At 42.6% G+C, this 19,597-nt stretch overlaps 1 protein-coding gene across 2 annotated transcripts in view; it reads left to right on the forward strand.

Annotated features, from left to right (window-relative positions):
- Positions 1-19,597, forward strand: part of MYZAP (myocardial zonula adherens protein) — an 87,246-nt gene that overhangs the window by 46,703 nt on the left and 20,946 nt on the right. Inside the window, exon 11 of one of the 2 annotated variants that reach the window (XM_037053979.1) lies at positions 17,934-18,017. In XM_037053979.1, the coding sequence (XP_036909874.1) occupies positions 17,934-18,017 (84 nt within the window). Of the gene's footprint in view, positions 1-4,320; positions 5,708-17,933; positions 18,018-19,597 lie in introns of those variants that run through there. The other variant, XM_037053980.1, reaches the window with a different exon arrangement.

Raw genomic sequence — 19,597 nt, forward strand, 5'->3', positions numbered from 1 at the left:
TGGATGGAAACTTAGAGAGAGAAAGGGACTTTTTATTCTAAATTTGAAATCTAAATCAGGTAGTAAGAATTAATGTGTTTGTCCAGTACACTGTGTTAACGTACACAACAAAAGGGTGGTTGAACATCTTAATTGCTGTAGCCATTTATGTGGATATATTTTTTTTACCAGTTAGAAACATGGAAAAAGGGATGTTGACAAGTAAGCACAGTCAGAAGAGTAGGATCAGGTTGGAAAGGAGTTGAGGAGTCTAGCAATTCAGGGAATGGCTGAAGGCCTCGGAGAAGAGATGGCCAAGGAGAGCCGTGAGAGCTGAGGCAACTCTTAGGTGACAGTCCTTGAGAAGAGGGAGTGTGTTCTGGTTTTGTACTGCAATGCAAGGCCAGTCGGGAACCACTGGGTGGCACTTGCAAAAAAGAAAATGTCAGCTCCTGGTTCAGCATAACGAAAGCATTGCTAACACTGGCTGCCCTGGGAAGATGTTTAGCCTTTCGCTGTGAGTACATCCTTTTTGAGATAAGAAGTTGCGATCAAAGCTCCTCATAAATAAAGAATTCTCTCTTGCTTACTAGGTGGCGCCTGTGTTATGATCTCAGCATTATTATTACTTTTCACAATGACCAAAATAAGCAAAATTATAACCAAACCACTTTAGGACATTTGGACCAAATTTTGAAAAAACAGACTACTGGATTAGTTACTTGTGGAAACTTGAACTCTGACTTTAGAAGAGAAATATATTTTTATTTATGAGCTCTAGCTACCCAGATATTAAGACAAATTTGACCTAGAAACAGAGGCAGCAAATGTTAAGGGCAGTTTTTGTTCCCTGTTAGGAAGCCCGAAAGCTCGTTGGTGTGATAGCTTCCCATTCACCAACAATGGGACTCCATCCCCATCATTTTAGTCCTAATGTCTATGAAGAAACTCAGTTTACTAAAATGCTGTGCTGCTTTTATCAGTTCATCCAGGCATTATTACTGAGGCTCTTGGAATCCTTAAATGTTAAGTAATATATTTCCTTTCACCTCAGCAGAATGTAATTTCTTAACAACAACAATAATAATCTGAATAAAATGTGACCAGCCTAGGTTTTACAATCCGTAGCTCAATAATGACTTGATTTTCATTGTATGGTACAGAATATTTCAGTGAGGACTTGGGCGTGTAGGAAAACCTTTTTGAAATGAAGGATTAATGTATATGTAATGGGGTCAAGTTCGTTGGAAAAGACAACTCGATGAATTTTGTGTGAGATTTGGGACCAGATACTCTCCCTAGGCTAGATCTTGGTTCTGACTGAAGTCTCCTTTATGAGTGCATGTCAGGGACTGGTTGTCTCCCTCCATCACTTGTTCTAACTGGTTCTAGCTCTGACAAAAAATAGAACAAAACAAGCCCCACATAAGGTCCTTCAGACTTTCAAGTGTTTGCCAGAAAATCTAGAGGGACTGAAAAAAGAGCACCTGTGGGGCATTTCCCTCATTCCCGCTCCCTGGCCGCCCACCTGCACTTGGCCGCTGCAGGGCATGGGGAGCGGAGCAGAGCAGAGCGGCTCTGGGTCTTCCTGGCTGGTGTCAGTTATCCTTGTGCGTGGGTTTCGTGCTCCTCTTGAAAAACCACCCTGGATTAGGCCCTTTGCCTCATCCTTGAGTTTGCCAGCAAAGGAGCCAGGGGCTCAGGGCTGAACTGAGGCCGGAGCAGCGAACACCCTGGCACATCTGTGTTTCCTCAGTCAGCAGGGACGTTCACACCTTTCTACCTGCACTCACCAGGGCCCAGTCCCCGGCCAGCCAAGGCACCTTTTCCGCCAAGGGGAAAATTATCTGGAGGAAAAAACAAATTCTTATTTTTATTTTAATTCTTATTAAAAATGGGCAGACTCACTGTTTTGCCAATGGGCAATGATACTATTCAGCTGAATAAATAGCAATTTAATAAGAGTTCCTTTACTCTTTCATGTCAACCTTAGCATCCTTTTGTTTTATCACTTCCTTCTAATTGCCCATTGTGATTGTGACGGGTAACGTGCTTCTTCTAACAGAAAGTGTCTGGAGAGGTTGCCTTTCTGTTTCAGAGGAGGCATTATTTTTTTAGAATTTTCTTTTGCAGAAAGCAGATGCATCCCCCACCCCGTTCTATAATTTAGATGTTTAATGAGTGCAACGGTGCAACAAATTGGTTTTCTTGTTAGTGCTTCTCCATGCAGGTGGCACATAGAATCATTGGGAAATCTTAAAAATTCTAGAACCCAGCAGATAGGAGTAGGGGGAGGCGCTGGGTATCGGAGGGTTTTTTGGTTGGTTTTTAAAGCCCCACAAGATGCCAGTCTGCAGCCAAGATTGAGAACTGACGTTCTAGATTCTTAGAACAGTGGTATGCGTTTCCATGCTGGGTTTTCAGGTCCAGGTCCTTAAAGAACTTCTGTGCCTGAGGCAGAAAGCTGGTAGTAAACTTGGGGTAGGAAGGGTTCAGGGGAAGAAAGCCAGGAGGCCAGTAAGCAGGGACCAGGCGCACTGAAGTGGGAGGCTGCTCCAGGTGTGTAACCCTCTGAAGGTCAGCCCCATCCAGACAGCTCACTCTCAGTAGCCCTACTGACCTGGTGGTGTCCACATGGTAAACTTCCCAGAGGCTATCCATGTCCATCTGGAGAGAAGTTGTTACTAAGGTGGGTAGTTTTAGGCACACTTGTTAAACAGATAGTAGAGACTTAAAGAGACAGAATCCAATTCCAGTGGAAGCCGAGAACCTACCACTAACAAAGAGGCCAAAAGTGGTTCTCATGGATCCTCTTCCCCCAGTGCTTGTGTGTGCACGTGTCTGGCCATGCCCTGGTTTAAGTCACCCACTTCTTTCTACACAGAAGACCTTAGTCGTGGCCACACTGACCTTCCTTAGAAAGAAAATAATACCTTGTTTAAATAATAGTATTGACAATGACCGCTTCTCAAGTGCAAAACAGGGCAGAACATTTTTGCAATTCCTAAGAAATGGTTTCTAAGTATTTAATTATCATCCCTTAGATTTTTAAAGAGTGACTCTTGTTACAATGCAACAGTTTTTGTGGAGACAAACTGGATGAGGGAGGATAGATGATAAGTAACTTCTGAGAGTTGAGGTTTGAGTTACTAGTTTCTGGTTCTTGAGCCAGTAGCAAAGCAGGGCTTCTCATTTATTTTTTCAAGTCCCCGTGACTCATCTCCCAGACCCAGAATCTGTACGCACCCCCTGTAGTAGAGACCTCAGAAAAGTGCAGTTAGAGAGCCTTCTGTGTATATACAACACAGGTGTGCCTGGAATGGAGACGAGTGTTGATTTTTTAGAAGCAGACATACCTGCATTTACTAGTTGTGGGACCTTCAAACAGTTACTAGTTTCTTGTCTGTAAAGCAGGGTTAATAACAGTCTCTACCCAAAAGGATGTTTTGTTTAGGGTTGAGATGATGTATGGTTGATTCTTGAACAACGTGCTGGTTACCCCATGCATCAAAAATTCATGTATAACTTTTGACTCCCTCAAAACTTAACTACTAAGAGCCTACTGTTGCCTCGGAGCCTTACCAATAACAAGCAATTGATTAACACATATTGTGTTGTAAGTGTTCATGTGTTGTATTATATGCTGTATTCTTATAATAAACTAAACTAGAGAAAATCAAATGTTAGTAAAACAATCATAGAGAACAGAAATAACATTTTAAGTACTTATTGGAAACATACCTGCATATAAGTGGACCTGCACAGTTCAAACCTGCGCTGTTCAAGGATCAGCTTCAGAAAGTACTCGCGCATATTCCTAGAAACACAGGAAATAATAAATCCTAGTTGCTTTTATTATCATTGTTACAGATGTGTGGGTTCCTGCTGTGTATACCCAAAGTAAAGTTAAATGGAATAAAAGCAAAACCCACTGGGCTGCCTTTCTCTCCTTTGGGAGTCTGACTGGACACATGGGATCTTGGGATGAACTTCTTTCCTCCTTCTGTGCTTTGTGCTGTGTTTAGCGTGGCCATCCACCCTTTGAATAGAACATTCATACACAAAGCAGTTTAAAAAATTAACTCTTCTTCTCCTAAGAATCTTCCATTTTTAATGGGTCTTCCCCCATTTAAATCTTCCATTTGTTAGCACACAATTTATTTTGAAATTACTATGCAGTGTGCTGAAATGTACAGCACAAAAGTACGTTTTTGCCAAATGCCCCATGTTTAGAGGATTCAGAGTAATATCCAACACCGACAATTAGCCAAGTGGGGGCAGGGGGAAGGGGCCGTAGCCCTGAGCCCACAACCCTAATCCACTCAATTGAACTGTTTCCAGATCATGTCACACGAGCTCTTCTCCAGATTTAGTTTCCGGCTGTTTGGAAGATGACAAAATGGTAGCCTGCCCTGGGTTGGAAGCAGTTCCTTTTATTGTGATTAGAAGAACTCTTGTACTGTCTCTGCTGGGAAGAGGTGGCATGTATCTGATGAGCTGGTGAACAAAACAGGAAGGACATGCGGTTGAAAGGAAAACTTGGCCATGTAGGGGTCTGGATTGTGAACGCGCCATTTTTGTGTATCCTCAACTCGTACAGCCTCACACTTCCAGAGTCACAAGAACTCCAAGATCCACAGAGTATTTTTAGAAACTTGGGTTCCTAGACATCAAAGAAGGAGCTGTGATGAAAAACAGTGCTAAAAATAGAACTCAGAAAGTACCCAGTGGAGGCTGGTCCTAAGGTCTTGGACAGTGGAGCCTCACGCACGGAAGTGCTGCCAAGTGCACCTGCTCAGGAGACAGGAACTGGGCTTGAAGGCCTCCAGTGTCCCCGGAAGGACGTGCTCCCCACCAGACCGCACCCCAGAAAATGCAGAAGCGGCCGAGTGTCCACGTAGTTTGATTATATTTGTATCTGAGGGGTGGCCCCGTGGATGTCCTCACCGAGTGGAGGTCAACAGCACCAGTCAACCCAGCGCTCTTCTGGACTGTTTAGGAATTTTGGTTGGCTTTATCACCGCACGTGTTTTGCCTGACCAGGTCGTTCAACTAACTTCATGAAAAGGAGAATTGTATCTGATGAAGAAGGAAATAGGTTCACCAAAATATATTGAAGTGAAATACGTATACTTTCTGCCTGCTTTATTTTTCTGCGGGTCTTCTTGAGGCAGCCACAGGGGCCGCTGTCTCCTCAAAACTTAGTGTTGCTGAAATCTAGGTAGTGGTAGCATCACGGGGGTGAGAGTCATTGGGTGGCATTAGCCCACATGGGCTAGTAGACTGGTCTCATCAAGTGAGTTCATTAAGGGGGCAAGAATCAATTAGATGCTGGGTCCTTCTCCGCTCCCACCACTTCTACCTGGCAAGTGGGCGGGCAGATACTTTTTTGTCAATAGTTGTCTTTGGTCTTTCATTGAGTTGCTTCTGTTCAGCTTAAGTAAATAGGCAGAGAATGAGAAAGGAAGCAGATGAATAATTTTCCATATTAGTAGTAAACTGTTAATGTAGTTAACCTGTGTTGGTACTCTGTTTAAGTGAAGGTCCCCAGATGCTTCTGCCAGGGAGATCTGAGTCAGATTTGAGAATTGCTGATCTACATCTCTGTAGTGCCGTGACCTACACCATTTATAGGGATATGTATCTTCACTTTCCTCATATTTTTCTAAGTCTCTGGTGGAAAAGTTCCTGGCATTTGTTCTAGTGGAATCAATTTGTTACCCAGCTTCAAAAATAAATGAAATAGTATGAAATGGAAATGTAAGGACTTGTAGAGGAAGTGGCCATGATGTCAGCCGCTCTCCCAGAACCTTGTGCTCCCCTCCTGCGCTCAGAGACCCATCCCCCTCTTGCGTGATAGGCAGTGAGTGCCTGGAGGCCCGATGGGCTTTGTTCCGGGGTGCAGAGCATGGGTGAGGTGCCCAGCCTTTTGGCAGGCCCCTGAGAGTGCCTCCAAAATTTTATGCCCTTGGCACCTCATGTGCCTCCCTGAGAACTGGCACTGGGTCTAGGCTAGCTGGCAACCTCCTTGATCAGGGTCCCAGCCTTCTGCTCCTCCCTGCCTTTGCCTGTGTTCCTTGGTTCTGCCAGTGTTGTGATACTGTGTGAACTTAAATGATGTTGCTGTTGGGTCCACTGACTCCTAACCGGCATTCATTCTTTATTACTTTTTTTTTAATTGACAACAATTTTAAATACAGGAAATGATAGAGACTGATAAAAACAAAAACCCTGGAACTCTCCTGTAGAATTGACAAATGTTAACATTTTGGCATATTTCAGACTTTGCTAAATAAAAGAAACATTATGAAGAGGAGGCTCTCTTTTTATTCCTCCCTAGTTCTGATATTTTTCCTTCTTCCCCCTTCCTCCGTCTTCAGAGGCAGTTTGGTTTCTATGCAGACCTGGTGTTGATGCTTTTACTACCTACATATGTGTCTATTATCAGTATATAGCTTAGTTTATGTTTAAACATGTATGTAAATTTTTATTCATAATATGTAAATAAGTAAAAAATATATATATATACCAACTTCTTTTCTCAATTTTGTTTTTGATGGTGTTACATGTAGAGATAAATTATTCCTTTTAATGGCTGTCTAGTTATCCATTATATGAATATATTGTAATGTATCCTGTTGATAGACATTTAGGTTTCTTCCTGAGTTTTTATTTTTACAAACAACACCCAGCGTGTCTCTGTGCTTCTCCGACTGGGGACTACACTTAGAGGAGGATGCCAGAGCCTGGGTGTAGGCACCGTTTCACTCTGCTTGGTGCTGCCCAGTTGCTCTCCAGACTGTACAGACACTGCCACTGGTCACGCACGAGAAGGCAGAGTCTCCACGTCACCCCACCTCCCGGCACTGTTGGGCTGTAGTTTTTGCCGTTGCGAAATGGTGTCTCTTCATTTTGATTTTAATCTGCGTCAGCCTGATTCCTACTCATTAGCCTGTCTTTCTAGGCTTATGTTATGGCTGTTCAGGCCTCCAACCTTAGTAATTGGCTCTTCATATCTTTGTTTATTTTTCTCTTTGATTGTTTGTCTTTTTTTCCTGTTGATTTGTAGGAACTCTGTATACTATCAATATTCATTATTTATCAAAAAATATTTCAATGCCATTATCTTCTACAAGTTGGTGTTTTTTTGTTTATGGTGTCTTGTATATTATAGAAGTTTTTAATTTTGACATAAAGTTATTAATGTTTTTATGCTGTGCTGTGTGTCTTGTTTATTTGTCATATGGGTTTTTTTTTGGGGGGGTAATAGTTTTAGAGCTGTGTGTTTAGCTGTAGGTCTTTAGTTACAGCCCTCCCCTCCCCGTGCTCTGCTCATACCGCCATCCTCTTTCTTCTCTTTCTCCACTGCTCTCTATCGCGTTATCTTGCCCTATATCCTACACTTACCTGTTTTGCTTATTTATGAGATGTCTGTTACCATCCACCAGAATGTGAGCTCCCTGCGGGCAGTGGCTTTTGTCTGTTTCATTCCCAGCTGTGTCTCTAACACCTGGAATAGTCACTGGCATATAGGAGCACTCAATAAATGTTTGTTGAACAAATAATAATCCCTGTGGAATTTACTGTCTGCATACGTGATATGAATAGGCCTGCACTTTGGGGGCGGGGTGGGAGATGGTGGAAAGCTTGTTTCTCTCACAGCATGAATCGAATGGTCTTTCCTTGCCCCACTCATTCTTTTTCATGCCGTCACCATTAGGCTGGAGCTGTGTCCCCTGTGCCACCGTCTTTAAATATTTCCGTTCTCCTGGCCCAGTGCCGCAGCCTGCGGGAAACTCTGCCCTCAGGTTTAGGGGTAGGAGTGGGGGTGATGAGCCAGGTCCAGTTTAGGGGCCTCTTCTCTGATTTGTCAGTTACTGAACATTCAAGAAGCACCTTTTAGGAGCCAAATGCCAAAATGGATGTGAGTTTCTGCCAGCATAGGGCTTTCTAATTGACATTAAAACCTGTTTGATCCTGAGGCAGAATGTGGTAAGTCTTGCACAGGGCCGTGAGCTGTGCCCAGGCACGGAGAGTGGAGACAACAGTAAAGCTCACAGACTTTGAGTGGTGAATGGAATCTGAGCTGGCCTCCTGCCTCTGTTCCTGGCTGGGCTCTATATCGTTAGTGAGTTTCTTACTCGTCCCAACACTCAGTTTCCTTATCAGCAAAGTGGAAATAATGATAATAGCACCTGCATCAGAGGTTGTTGTGAGGAGTGACTGACATAATGCATGTTCACTGACTCTGTGTTGGCGGGAGTCTCTAGGGAGGAGGTGGTATTTGACCGAGTCTTGCGGGATGGATTGGATTTTTCTAGGCAGGGATGGCATGGGTGGAAAAGGACATACCAGATAAGATATGGAATAAGCATAAAACAAAAACATAAGTGTGGGTGAGTTAACTAATCTAGTTTGACTGGACTGTGGGAGGGAATTGTGATGAAGAGGCGGGAAGTATAGGCTGAGACCAATTGTGGTGGGTTATCCGCACTAAGCTGAGAAAATGTCCTTTACTACTTTGCTCTCAATTCTTAATGTCTCTTCAGGGCATGCTGAGCAATTAGGAGGGGAAAGGGACAGAAAGGACAGTTAGGCAGCTCCCAGGAGGGTCCTGGCCAGTGAAGGTGAGGATCCATATTCAGGGCACTTGAACTTTTTTTTAGCACCAGCTTGGTGGACCTGGGTACATCTCATTACATAATCTGAAATCATTCCCTCCGTGGATAGTCCTGTGTAGTGTGTGATTTTTGTCCCTGACCCTGCCTCCACCCAGGGAAGCACAGGGACAGAGAAGCTGAGACCACCCTCTTCTCCCTCCCACCTTCCTCCTCGGAAGTCACAGAAGGGCAAAGAACAGCTTCGAAGATGTAGGGCCCCAGAAAATCCTTTGCCACAGAGACTGTCACCTTGTAACTTTGTTCCCAGCCTGGCCTACTTTCTGGGCAGCATGGCAGCAACGGGTTGTCACCCAGGGAGGACGGAGACAGCCCTCTGATCGGTGTGGTGTGAATGGCATTGGATGGCGCAGGTTTAAATCTCAGCCCCACCAGCATCAAGCTCTAGGTGACCACTGTCCTGGTTTGCCTGTGAGCGGGAAGTTCCTAGCACGTGAGACTTAAGTGCTAACATCTGGGAAGACCCAGGCAAGCGGGGATGAGCTGGTCATGAGCCCTCTGGCCTGAACCTTTCCCTCACCCCAACAGCATTCGGCAGGTGCATGCTATATTGAGGGGTACCAAATATCACCCTGCTGGTTCCCTATAGTGCACTTACTTGTGCATTTCCCTGCCCCCTCCATTTGCTGCCTGCCGTCCTCACTGGTACTTTTTTTTTCCTGTGAAGGTGGAGACCAAGTGTTTCTAGCTCACCCCTGTGCTCCCGGTCCCTAACGCTGGGTCCAGTGCATAGGTGACCACGGGTGATCATGGAAGGGTGAAGGGCTGGTGAAGCTCTAGGAACCTCAGTTTTTCTCCTCTTTGGGATGATCCCTCTTAGGGCTGTGCCTGAGGGTGACGAGCTAACCCAGAAAAACCGGATACCCAGTTTTGGGGTGCCCAGTGCCGACCTTCCTTTCTTCCCGGTGAATGCTCACAGGTTGCAAGGCCGGTGTATTCATCCGCGCCCGCTGTTGCCGGAGCCAGGTCCTGCTTAGGCGCCCGGGAGACTCAGGTTGTTGCTCTTCCTCTCCTTCGGGAGAAGTTGGGTTATCTTTAATGTAAGGTAGAAATCAGACCAAATTAGGTTATTTTACCTCAGAAGCCAGTTTCAGCGGATCCTTTTGAATGGTATAGTTCTATTATTATATATTACTTCAAACTTAATAGAAAAAAATTGATTAAAATATGTGCCCCACTCATATCTAGCCTGGCTGAATGCCACAAGACACATTAATTGAAAATGAATTTCTACAAACCCAATCAAGCTCATGAAGATGAAAAATGTACCTTTTTCCCCTCCGTTCCTTCATTGATTTTTCATTTTCCCCACTCACAGCTTCATTTAGCAATTTTTCAGTTTCATTTTGTTGTGGCCTTAATTCATTTCCTTCCCTCCCCCACCCTCCCAAATGAGATAATGCACCCTTTTCCTTGTCCTTTTAAAACTGTTCTTTCATGCTGCATTAGTGCAGGCAAGATTTGGATCTTGCCGTATTTCTCTGTCCTTTATTATTTCTTAGGAAAAGAGGGTAACATTATTTTTAAAATTCCTACTGTGGTGGTTTTTATCACGGAGAATGCACTTTAAAATGCACAATTGTGAAATTACAGTGTTTTAAGACTTCTAAAATAGAATTAAGAGACACTGGCCAAAAATTTTTAAAGCACCTTTTCAGAGGAAGAGTGTGACATATGGGTTATTACCATTTTTCATGGTGGGGCACTTGAAAATCTGACATGTTCCCTGTTTTGTTTAATAAAACGGAGACAACTGTTTGCCAGAGCACAGGAGGTTTGGGTTGAAATCAGGGCCCTGCTGGGACAGGAGGAGGCAGAGGGAGCCAGTGGCTGAAGCCCTGAGTGAGCTCTAGCAAGTTTGTGTCCACTCTGGTCTGGTCAGTTCACTGGTTCACTGCATCTCCAGGGGTCTTGAAAGTAATAATGGGATCATCAAGCTGTTTCCTTGTGATATTTTCAAATAATCTCACAGCATAAATTTCCTGTGAAAAGTCTACAGCGATTTACAATACAGTGTCATGTTGCTTTAATTTGACCTAGAACTCAGAACCCTGATTTATGTCATTTTGATCTGAAGCTATGGTTTGCTTGTTTGTCTTTGATACATTATTCAGTGGGGAAATGATTTCTTTCCTTATCAATGCAGTTTAAAGCAGGAAGTCTTTTCAAGTGAGGATCCCAGGGAAGGCGTAGAAAAGCAGATGTATTAGAGGTAGAGGTTGGGAAACTATTCATGTGTCTAGTGTCATGACAGGCGTGAGCAGACACACACAGCCCTCACACTTGGATTTTGAGTAAAAGTGCCTGTGGGCTTGAATTGGTTATTCTTAAAATTAGAATGAAAACAAAATAAATTTCCAAGAAAATAATATCACAAGTTTCGTTTGAATTTTAAAAATCTAATTTCAAACAATTTGATTCAATGTGCATGTCAGTTTTAGCATACCTGCTGGCATGACACTCTTTCGCAGTGTTTCCAGTTTCATTTGTCATTTTTCCCATAACATGCATGTCATCATTAGCTAGCTGGTAAAAGAAAGCACCCCAACACAGTTTCTTTAAAAGTCATATCAAGCTCTGTCTAGTATTTAGTACTTATTTGCTGATGCCATTTCTGATATTCCTTAATTTTTGTCCACATCCCCAACCTTGATATTGAATTCTCTTTCCTGAGTCTTGCACAATTGGGTACTATTCACGTAGTTCTCACTACTGGGCTGTATCATAGTCTGTCATCTAACACAAGTGACCCCTGTCCTCTGCATCTGTCACTAAAGGTAGAAACCTCCAGGAAGCTGAGAAGCCTTGCAGCTACCAGGGCTGCTGTGAATGCATACATAACAGGACTCTACCCAATTCTGGTACACTTTCATTTTGGTCTGGTTGACACACAAGCTCTTTTTGAAACAGATTGGGAGGAATCCTTTCACTTTAGCGGTTAGCAATCTGTTTCCAAAGCAGCTTATAAAATTGTGTGGATTGATGAGGGTGATTTCCCCTCCTCAGAGAGCTGTTCTTTTCTACGAGGTAGTTGGTACACTGCACACTTGTTCCAGGTGGGTTTGCTGGCTAGTGCAAGGGTAAGATGTAGATAAAGGGTGGTAATGGCAGGTATGTGTCCCAGCCTGTGGGACTTGGGAAGACAGGCGGGAGGTGACCTTCCTGACAGCGGGAAGCTTCCTCGTGGGGAGGCACATCTGGGCAGACACCAGCCAGTGCAAGGGCCCAGGGGCAGGACCGTTGTGTGTCCGCGGAGTGGGACTGTTGTGTGTCCGCGGAGTGCTGAGAGGACAGAGTGGCTTTTCTGTAGGATTCATAGTGAGACAGGACAGGCAAGAAATGAAACTGGGGAGATAGAGTAGGGCCACGGCAGAAGGGCCTGTGTCCACGCCAGGGAGTTTGAATATTTAGAGCGTGGGTGGGTTTTTAAGCAGGGGAGCGATTTACTCAGCATCTCGGGGGCAGAGCCCAGAAGTTGGTGTTTTGTAAGCACCCCCGCCCCCGCAGATGGAGGGAGCCAGGTGACTCCAGAGTGTGGCTCTGGATAGGGGAATCACCAGCTCAGGCTACCTATTCGAGTCTCTCAGTTGTTGCTCATGTGAAGAAAAGCATTATTAGTTTGAAGAAATTTAAAAACCTCCCTTCCCTCCATAAATATTGAACTGGTCTATAGACTTGGAGACCTAATATCCTGCATGAGCAATTAAGTTGCAAAACATATATTCAGTGTGAGTTACCAAAAACATGTCAATGAAGATGAAAGTTAGAAAAATTCTATTAACATCAATTAAAAGCTTTCAGATTTTTACCAAGGTGGGTTTTTTCCCTTCGTTTTATAAGGGGATCTACAATTTGATAATTCAGTTTAACTGTTGCAAAAAGATTATCCTCTTGTATAGATAAAATAGGTTAGGCTTCTAATTTCTAATTTCCTAATGCCCTGACTTAAGCCTGGGGACTTGAGTCATTTACCACCACCTGGTGACAGGTAGACCTAAATGCAGCTTCAGGAAGGGCACATACATCTCTTGAAGGTCAAATTTACAAACTTAAACACGTCAAAAAATGACAGCAAAAGGTACCCAATGGATTTCACTTAGAAGCTGCATGGTATTCTGGATTTGGGGTGGCCCCTGATTTTGGGTGCAGGGTATTTCTGGGGGCTTGTCTACTATGGTTTCTCAAGGTCTCCAAGAGTCTGTTCCAGATAGTTTGCCCCTGAAGTCTAAGGGATGAATTGTTCAGAGATGATGGATTTGTTGATTCATTCATTCATTCATCATCTGAGAATATATATATCACCAAGGTCTTTATTCTCAAGAAGCTCACAGGGAGGGAGAAATTCCGGTAATACCATAGTAGTAGCTAATTTTTTTTAGTGTGCATCATATGCTGGTACTGTAGGAGACAATAGTTCAAGACTCTTTGAAGTGGGGAGTCAAAAATAACACCATTTCCCCACAAACGTGTGATTCAGCCATTGTGGACAGAGAACTAGACTTGGTACCTAGGACCTTATCAAACCCAGAAGCATGTGAGTCAGCTTGTTTTAGAAATTTATCTTCTCACATGGGAGAGGCATGGTGTGTGCTCCCAGGGCAGACTCCAGGGAAGGCGAAGCTGGGATGCAGAGTTGGCACCCTTGGTGGGGCACGAGGGGCCTGCCAACCCCGGTCACAGAATGTACCATGCCAGATGCTTCTGTAAGAAATGCGCAAGGCTGAATGGAAATCCGCACACACAGCATTCATTCAGCACAATAGCACCATCGCTGCTTGAAGCACCGGTGGCTGAAAAACGCCTGCCTTGTTGTCAGAAGCTTCAGCAACCCCCACGTCCTTCCCTCAGCTTCTTCTTTCTCCTGAGAATGAGGTGCTTCTTTGCTCTGGAATCAACCTTCCATCCTCTTGGAATTCCCAGAATTCCCCTCTTAGCTCTCTCCAGACGGTGTCTCTGCCTTGCATTTCTTTCTGTCTTTTTTAAAATTGAAAGTGCTCCTCTGAGCCGTTTGTTAGGACGCCTTTCCTCCTGTTGACTCACAGGCCACTCTGATTACTTCAGGGACAGTGAAATGTGTGTGACGTTACTTTGTATGTTGTTTGATGAAATGTTACCTCTGACCTTCTTAGAACATTTTAGTTAATTTCAGTACCTATTTTGCCTGTCATTTAAAGATTTTAAAAGTCAACTTTTAAAAATCTTAACACAATAGGAAAGAATGAAAAAGGAACAACAGCTATTATAAAGATAATTTTCAAATTTTTTCCTACAAAAGTTGAAGGAAATTTAAATAACTTTTTTGTTTTTGTCTGTAATCCTACCCCAGTCTCAGACCGATTTAGTTTATCTAACTTCTTTTCCAGGTTTTACCTTTATCATTGTAAACTTTTGTATTTTTCTAATCCCTTGAGGCTTTTTGTAAATACTTTCCCATTTTGCAATGTATTTGTTTTTAGTGTTTCTGTAATATATTCCATCAAATTGATATTCCATAATTTATTATCCATTCCTTTAGTGCTGGACATTAAGGTTATTTCCATTTTCTCTATTATAAATAATAGGAGCAAGAACATCTTTGTATATATAGCTTTTCTCTTACATCTGAATTATATGCTTAGGAGAAATTCCCGGGAGTGGGATTAGTGGGTCAAAGGGTATGAACAGCTTTATGGCTCTTAATATTTATTGCTGAATTGCCCAGAGGGTCATTCTAATTTACAATGCCACCTGCAACACAGGAGAGTGGCTGTCCCTCCCAGCTCTTCCAGCACTGATTTCGTCAGTCAATATTTTGGGGCTAATTTAAAAGGTATTAAATGATATCTCATTACTGTTTTTAATTGTTCAGTTCTTTGATTATTTTGAACATTGGACATTTTAAAATCATGTTTATATCTTATATTCTATTTTGTGTGTTTGCCTTCATGTTAGAGGAGTATTTTTGGCACTAGGCAGAATTTAAAATATTTTATAATGAAAATGTCAAATGCACTTAGGACAGAGAGAATAATCGAGTTCTCTAAACTCATTACCCAGATTCAACAAATAGCAAAGTTTAGCTGTATTTGCTTATTTGCCTCTTCCTTTTCTCATTTTTTTGCTTGCTTCATGCAATTATTTTAAAGTAAATCCCAGAAATTTAGCATATGTTTTCTATATACTTCACTGTGCATCTCTAAAACATGTGGACTTTTTCTTGTATAATCATGCCATTGTCACACTTAACAAAATTAATGATAATTCCCGGGTATCACTTAGCCCGGGTATCAGTCTGTAATAAAACATTTTTGAAATGTCTTTAAAATGTCTTTTCCTGATGATTTGTTCCAATCAGCATACAGAGAAGGTCCGTGGCTTTTGGTTGTTGTATTTCCAAAGTCTTTTCATTACAGCGTGCTGCCCTCCGTGTGCCACGCCCTCCCCAGCCAGTTTTGCCCCCACCAGTGCGACGATGCAGGAGCTGGGTCAGCTGGCCGATAAAAGTTCCCACATTCTGGCTTTGACTTCTTCTTGCCTTATTAGCTCTAGAAGCTTTACTAGAATCTGTTTCAACTGTGGGTGCGTGCGTGCGTGCGTGCGTGCGTGTGTGTGTGTGTGTGTGAGGAGAGGCAAGGCTCTTCATGGTGGTGCCATATGATTCATCTTGTACCATTTTGGAGCACAAGTTTGAGCTCCTCCTGCCCTGAGAATACTCCGGCTAATGGTGGATTCGGGTGTGGGGAGCCCAGACTGTCCTGTTGTTGTTCCCCCTCACCTTTGCCCCCCCCCCCCAAATGCTTCCTCCACTCCTGATGGTTCCTGAGTCAGGCACTTCGTGGGGATTGAACAATTTATCATTCTTCCTCCATGTATTAAGTGGAATTCCGAAAAGTAAAACTTTTCCCTTGTAAAGGACTTTTTTTAGTCATTTCAAGATGTAGTTTGTACCAGAAAGATAGAACATATGCTTTATGCTTTCCTCTAAATTGCTAAGTTTGTAAATAAGGGGTTTGTGCCTTTCGATTCTGATGATGTCTAACAAGTTGTTGCTGCTTTGTTTCTGTTTTTGAAGAATCATAAAATACTCAAAAGTTTTGAATATGTACATTCCATTTAATTTCATTAATTATTTGTTTTGATGCTCAAATTGTCCCATTCTTGGCCTAAGGAAAATTCTTTATGTCCTTATTTTCAGGCATAACCTTGTTTTCAGAGTCTGTTTAGCATATTTTTTGCCCCTTGAAATGGGCCATTTTTTCAAGATGTCCTGTGTGCGTTTGCTTTCTTGTTTGTTTTTGGTGAGCAGTGGTGTTTAGAGACCACTGTCCGGATGTATTCTGTGCTTATTGTTATTGTTTCTAAGTTTTCTCAGAGGACAGAGTTAGGAAATGCATATTTAACAAAAGAAAATAAAAGATTGTGAGTTCATACTGATACTTTTCTCTCAAATTTAATAAAGCTTTTTATTTCTTTGATTTCATACTTATATTTCTTTCTCTTAAACTCAAAATCTTGGTTCCAAACATAACACTACAAGATGCCAAATAGTTTCAAAGTAACAATACTGATGTTATTATTATTAACAATATTCCTAGGAAGGAGAGGGTTTTTTTTTTGCAGTTCTATTTTGCAAATACATTCCACTAAAAAGCGTAGTCCAATTACCTTGTTCAAACAACATTTGAGTGAATTCTTTTCACCAATTTGGTATACAGTTAAGTTCCTTTATTTCAGTTTGTTTTCAAGATTTAGGATTCACTTATTTTTTTCATTTTCGTTTAGTTTTATTTTTTGAAACTGCAAAAATTTGCTTTCAAAATTAAACCTGCGTGTACAGAAGTTTTTCATCTGTTCTACCCCTCCTTACTGCTATTTCTTAACAATTAAGATTTTTAATCTTTGCAGTGTTTCCTTTTGCAAACATGTAAGCATTCATCTGTCCTCACCTGTTTTACGCCAAAGCTAGTGTATCATGTGTCCCTTACAACACACCATGTCAGTGTTTTAGAGATCTTGGTTTTTTCTTGAAAGTTAGGTAGATATTCATTGTTAAGATATACCATGGCTATTTAACCAACCACTTTTTGATAGAGTTTTGTTTCCTAAAAAAACAGAGTCCCATGTTCATGTTCAAGTCATTTCATATTTTGGCCAATGTGTGTTTAGGATCTATTCTTAGAAATGGAATTACTGAGTCAAAAAGTAAATGCAATTATATTTTTGTGTTTTTTCTAGCTATTATTAGAGTCCCTTCTATAGGAATTGTGTCATTTTTGCATAGAGAGGGATTTTTTAAAAGATTTTTCAAATGCTCAGACTTAATATACAAGCTTGTTGGAAAATTGGTGCATTCTTCGAAGTCCTAAGTTACCTTGGGAAAGCACACACTGTTTCTCCTCGTACCTGAGACCCGGCCCGGCCCAGAGCGCCCTGGTTCCTGCTCTCAGGGCACCTGCAGTTTGTCTGTGGAGACATGATGCATGTGTGAAAAATGAAGAGTAGTCCGAGATACGATCCACGTATTAGAAAAACAAAGGTGATTGAGCGCGGGCCTGCGAACCAGAGGATCGAGGTTCGATTCCCAGTCAGGGCACATGCCTGGGTTGCAAGCCAGTTCCCTGCAGGCCAACTCCCAGCAGGGGACGCATGAAAGGCAACCATACATTGATGTTTCTCTCCCTCTCCTTCCCCTCTAAAGATAAATAAATAAATAAAATCTTTAAAAAAAAGAAAGAAAGATAAACAAAGGTGAAAGCCCAGCTCAAGTCTGTCTCTTTAGGGGCCCTTCTTTGCTTACCTCTGGCCGCTCGAGTCCCCAGTCCTCTGAACTTCAGGAGCACTCTCAGTGACAGTTACCCTTTCCCCAGACCCAAATTCTTGACACCTGGGAGAAGAGATATGAATGTACTAACAGGAATAACAGAGCCGAACATTTGACAGGGTGCCTCATAAATTTAAACGGAGTAGTTATGTTGCATAGAGTTGTATCTGCATGTCCCAGAGCATGTCCTCTGGGACACCTGTGGGATGGTGACAAGGGTTGCACTGCAAAATCAGTGCAATAGGTTGGGTTGGACAAACCTAAAGACGTGTGACTCCAAATTCTTGCCTGATGTCCCAGGCTTACCTGGGCACAGAATCCCCTTCCCATGAGCATCTCACGTCAGTACTGTTCCAGGAAACACAAAGAACCAAGTTTAGGTTTTGCTGCAATGAAAATCAAAGGCACCTCTTCCAGCTGGTTAACTGGTACAGTTCTGAATTTTTTACTAACAATTTCAATTTTTTTCTTTCTAGATCGAATCATTAAAGAAAAAGGTGCAACAGAAACAGCTCCTAATACTACAACTCTTAGAAAAGATATCCTTCTTAGAAGGAGAGGTAAGAAGCTATGTTTCTTTAAGTGGTGTCTTCCCTACCATTAAATTTTACATTGCTGAGCCTCCCATTGACACTTACTTAAAAATAAGGCTATTTCCTGGCCTTGTAAAATTGATTAAAGGTTAACTGCCAACACTGAAAATGAGGTTCTGACAGCTAGTTTTTCCTTTCCACCTGGCTCTTCTCATCTCAGCCTGTTGCTCACCTCTAATTTTGGCTCTTGTTTTTCTTGTTCAGGAATTTTCTTAGCAAGTCTGATAAGCTTTTGATTAACACTGATAATTGCCCACATTTGTGTAAGTGCTTTATAATTTGTGAAGTATTTTCATATACATTCTTCACATGATTCTCTCAGCAGCTTTAAGAAAAGGCAAGACAAGGATTATTATCTTTGTATTAACAAGTTTTTAAAAAGGAGGCACCGAGAAGGCAGGTGGCTTTGCTCACGATCACCCAGTGCCAGAGCCGGGCTGAGAACCAGACTCCTCATCCGTGTTCTTCCAGGAAACGGAGTCAGCGTGTCTCAGCAGTGACTGCACTTTGCCTGAAACTTTAAAACTATTCAGTATTCCTGACTTTCTGGCTTTTTGAAAGTCATTTTGGAGATTTTGTATAGGTTCCAGAGAAGGAAATTACAGAGCTGGAAGAACCTTAAGGGCTTAGATGGTAACAGAAGGAGAAGCCAGAATTTGCTCTGAAGGGCATTTATTAAGAGCTTGGCACTGAGCCTCTTCCTTCTGAGCCTCCATGAATCTCTCCTTGTCTGTCTCTTCACTGTAGTCCTTTCCCAGGGACAGCCTGCGAGAGAAGGACGAAGTAAGGGGCCAGAAAAAGAGCGACATTTATTAAGCACTGAGTATTCGTTGGGCACTGTTAATTACTCTATATCCTTTGTTTAACATTATAGTTAATAGTGGAGTCAGATTTCTGCTTCTTATTAGCTGGTGGCACTGGGGACATTTCTTTTAAAATGAGTATTTTAATTGCACCTATGTGCATGTGACTATGCAGTGAGAATGCATAGAAAGTGCCCGGCAGGTACTGAGTAATGCTGAACGTGTTAGCATTGTTCTCTCTTCATTCAGAGGGATGCCCAGTGAGCTAGACTACATTTCCCCCATTTTGTTGATGGGCAAATTGAGGTACAGGCACATTATGGAACCTGCCCGATGTGGCAGAAGAGATGGGTAAGTCTGTTCAAAGCCAGAGCTCTTAAACGCCACGTTTGTCAGGGTGCTGAGCTGGGCCTTCATTTACTCTGTTTTTGAGGGACTGCCTGCAAAAGTCATAACCAGAGGTCCTTTGTGGCCCATGGGGCCCTGGCAGCAGATTCAAGGTCCAAGAATCTCCTGATAGCTGAGTAAATAGACACTTGTCCCATGCCATCCCTATCTTCCCCTCCACAGTCACTGGGTCCAGCTCCCACCTTATGAAGGAGCATTTCTGTTTTGAAGGATTGCCCTCTGAAATTATAGCTCCTCATGAGGGGAGTCACCCCTTGCCCAGTGAGAGCCATAGAGGGAGTGTCCCAGTGGAAGCTCATGGGTCTACAGAGAGGGTGGTTACAGCACAGAGTGGGG

This window comes from Sturnira hondurensis, unplaced genomic scaffold (assembly GCF_014824575.4).
Source record: "Sturnira hondurensis isolate 20B ecotype Veracruz unplaced genomic scaffold, ASM1482457v3 Scaffold0008196, whole genome shotgun sequence".
Lineage (NCBI taxonomy): Eukaryota > Metazoa > Chordata > Mammalia > Chiroptera > Phyllostomidae > Sturnira > Sturnira hondurensis.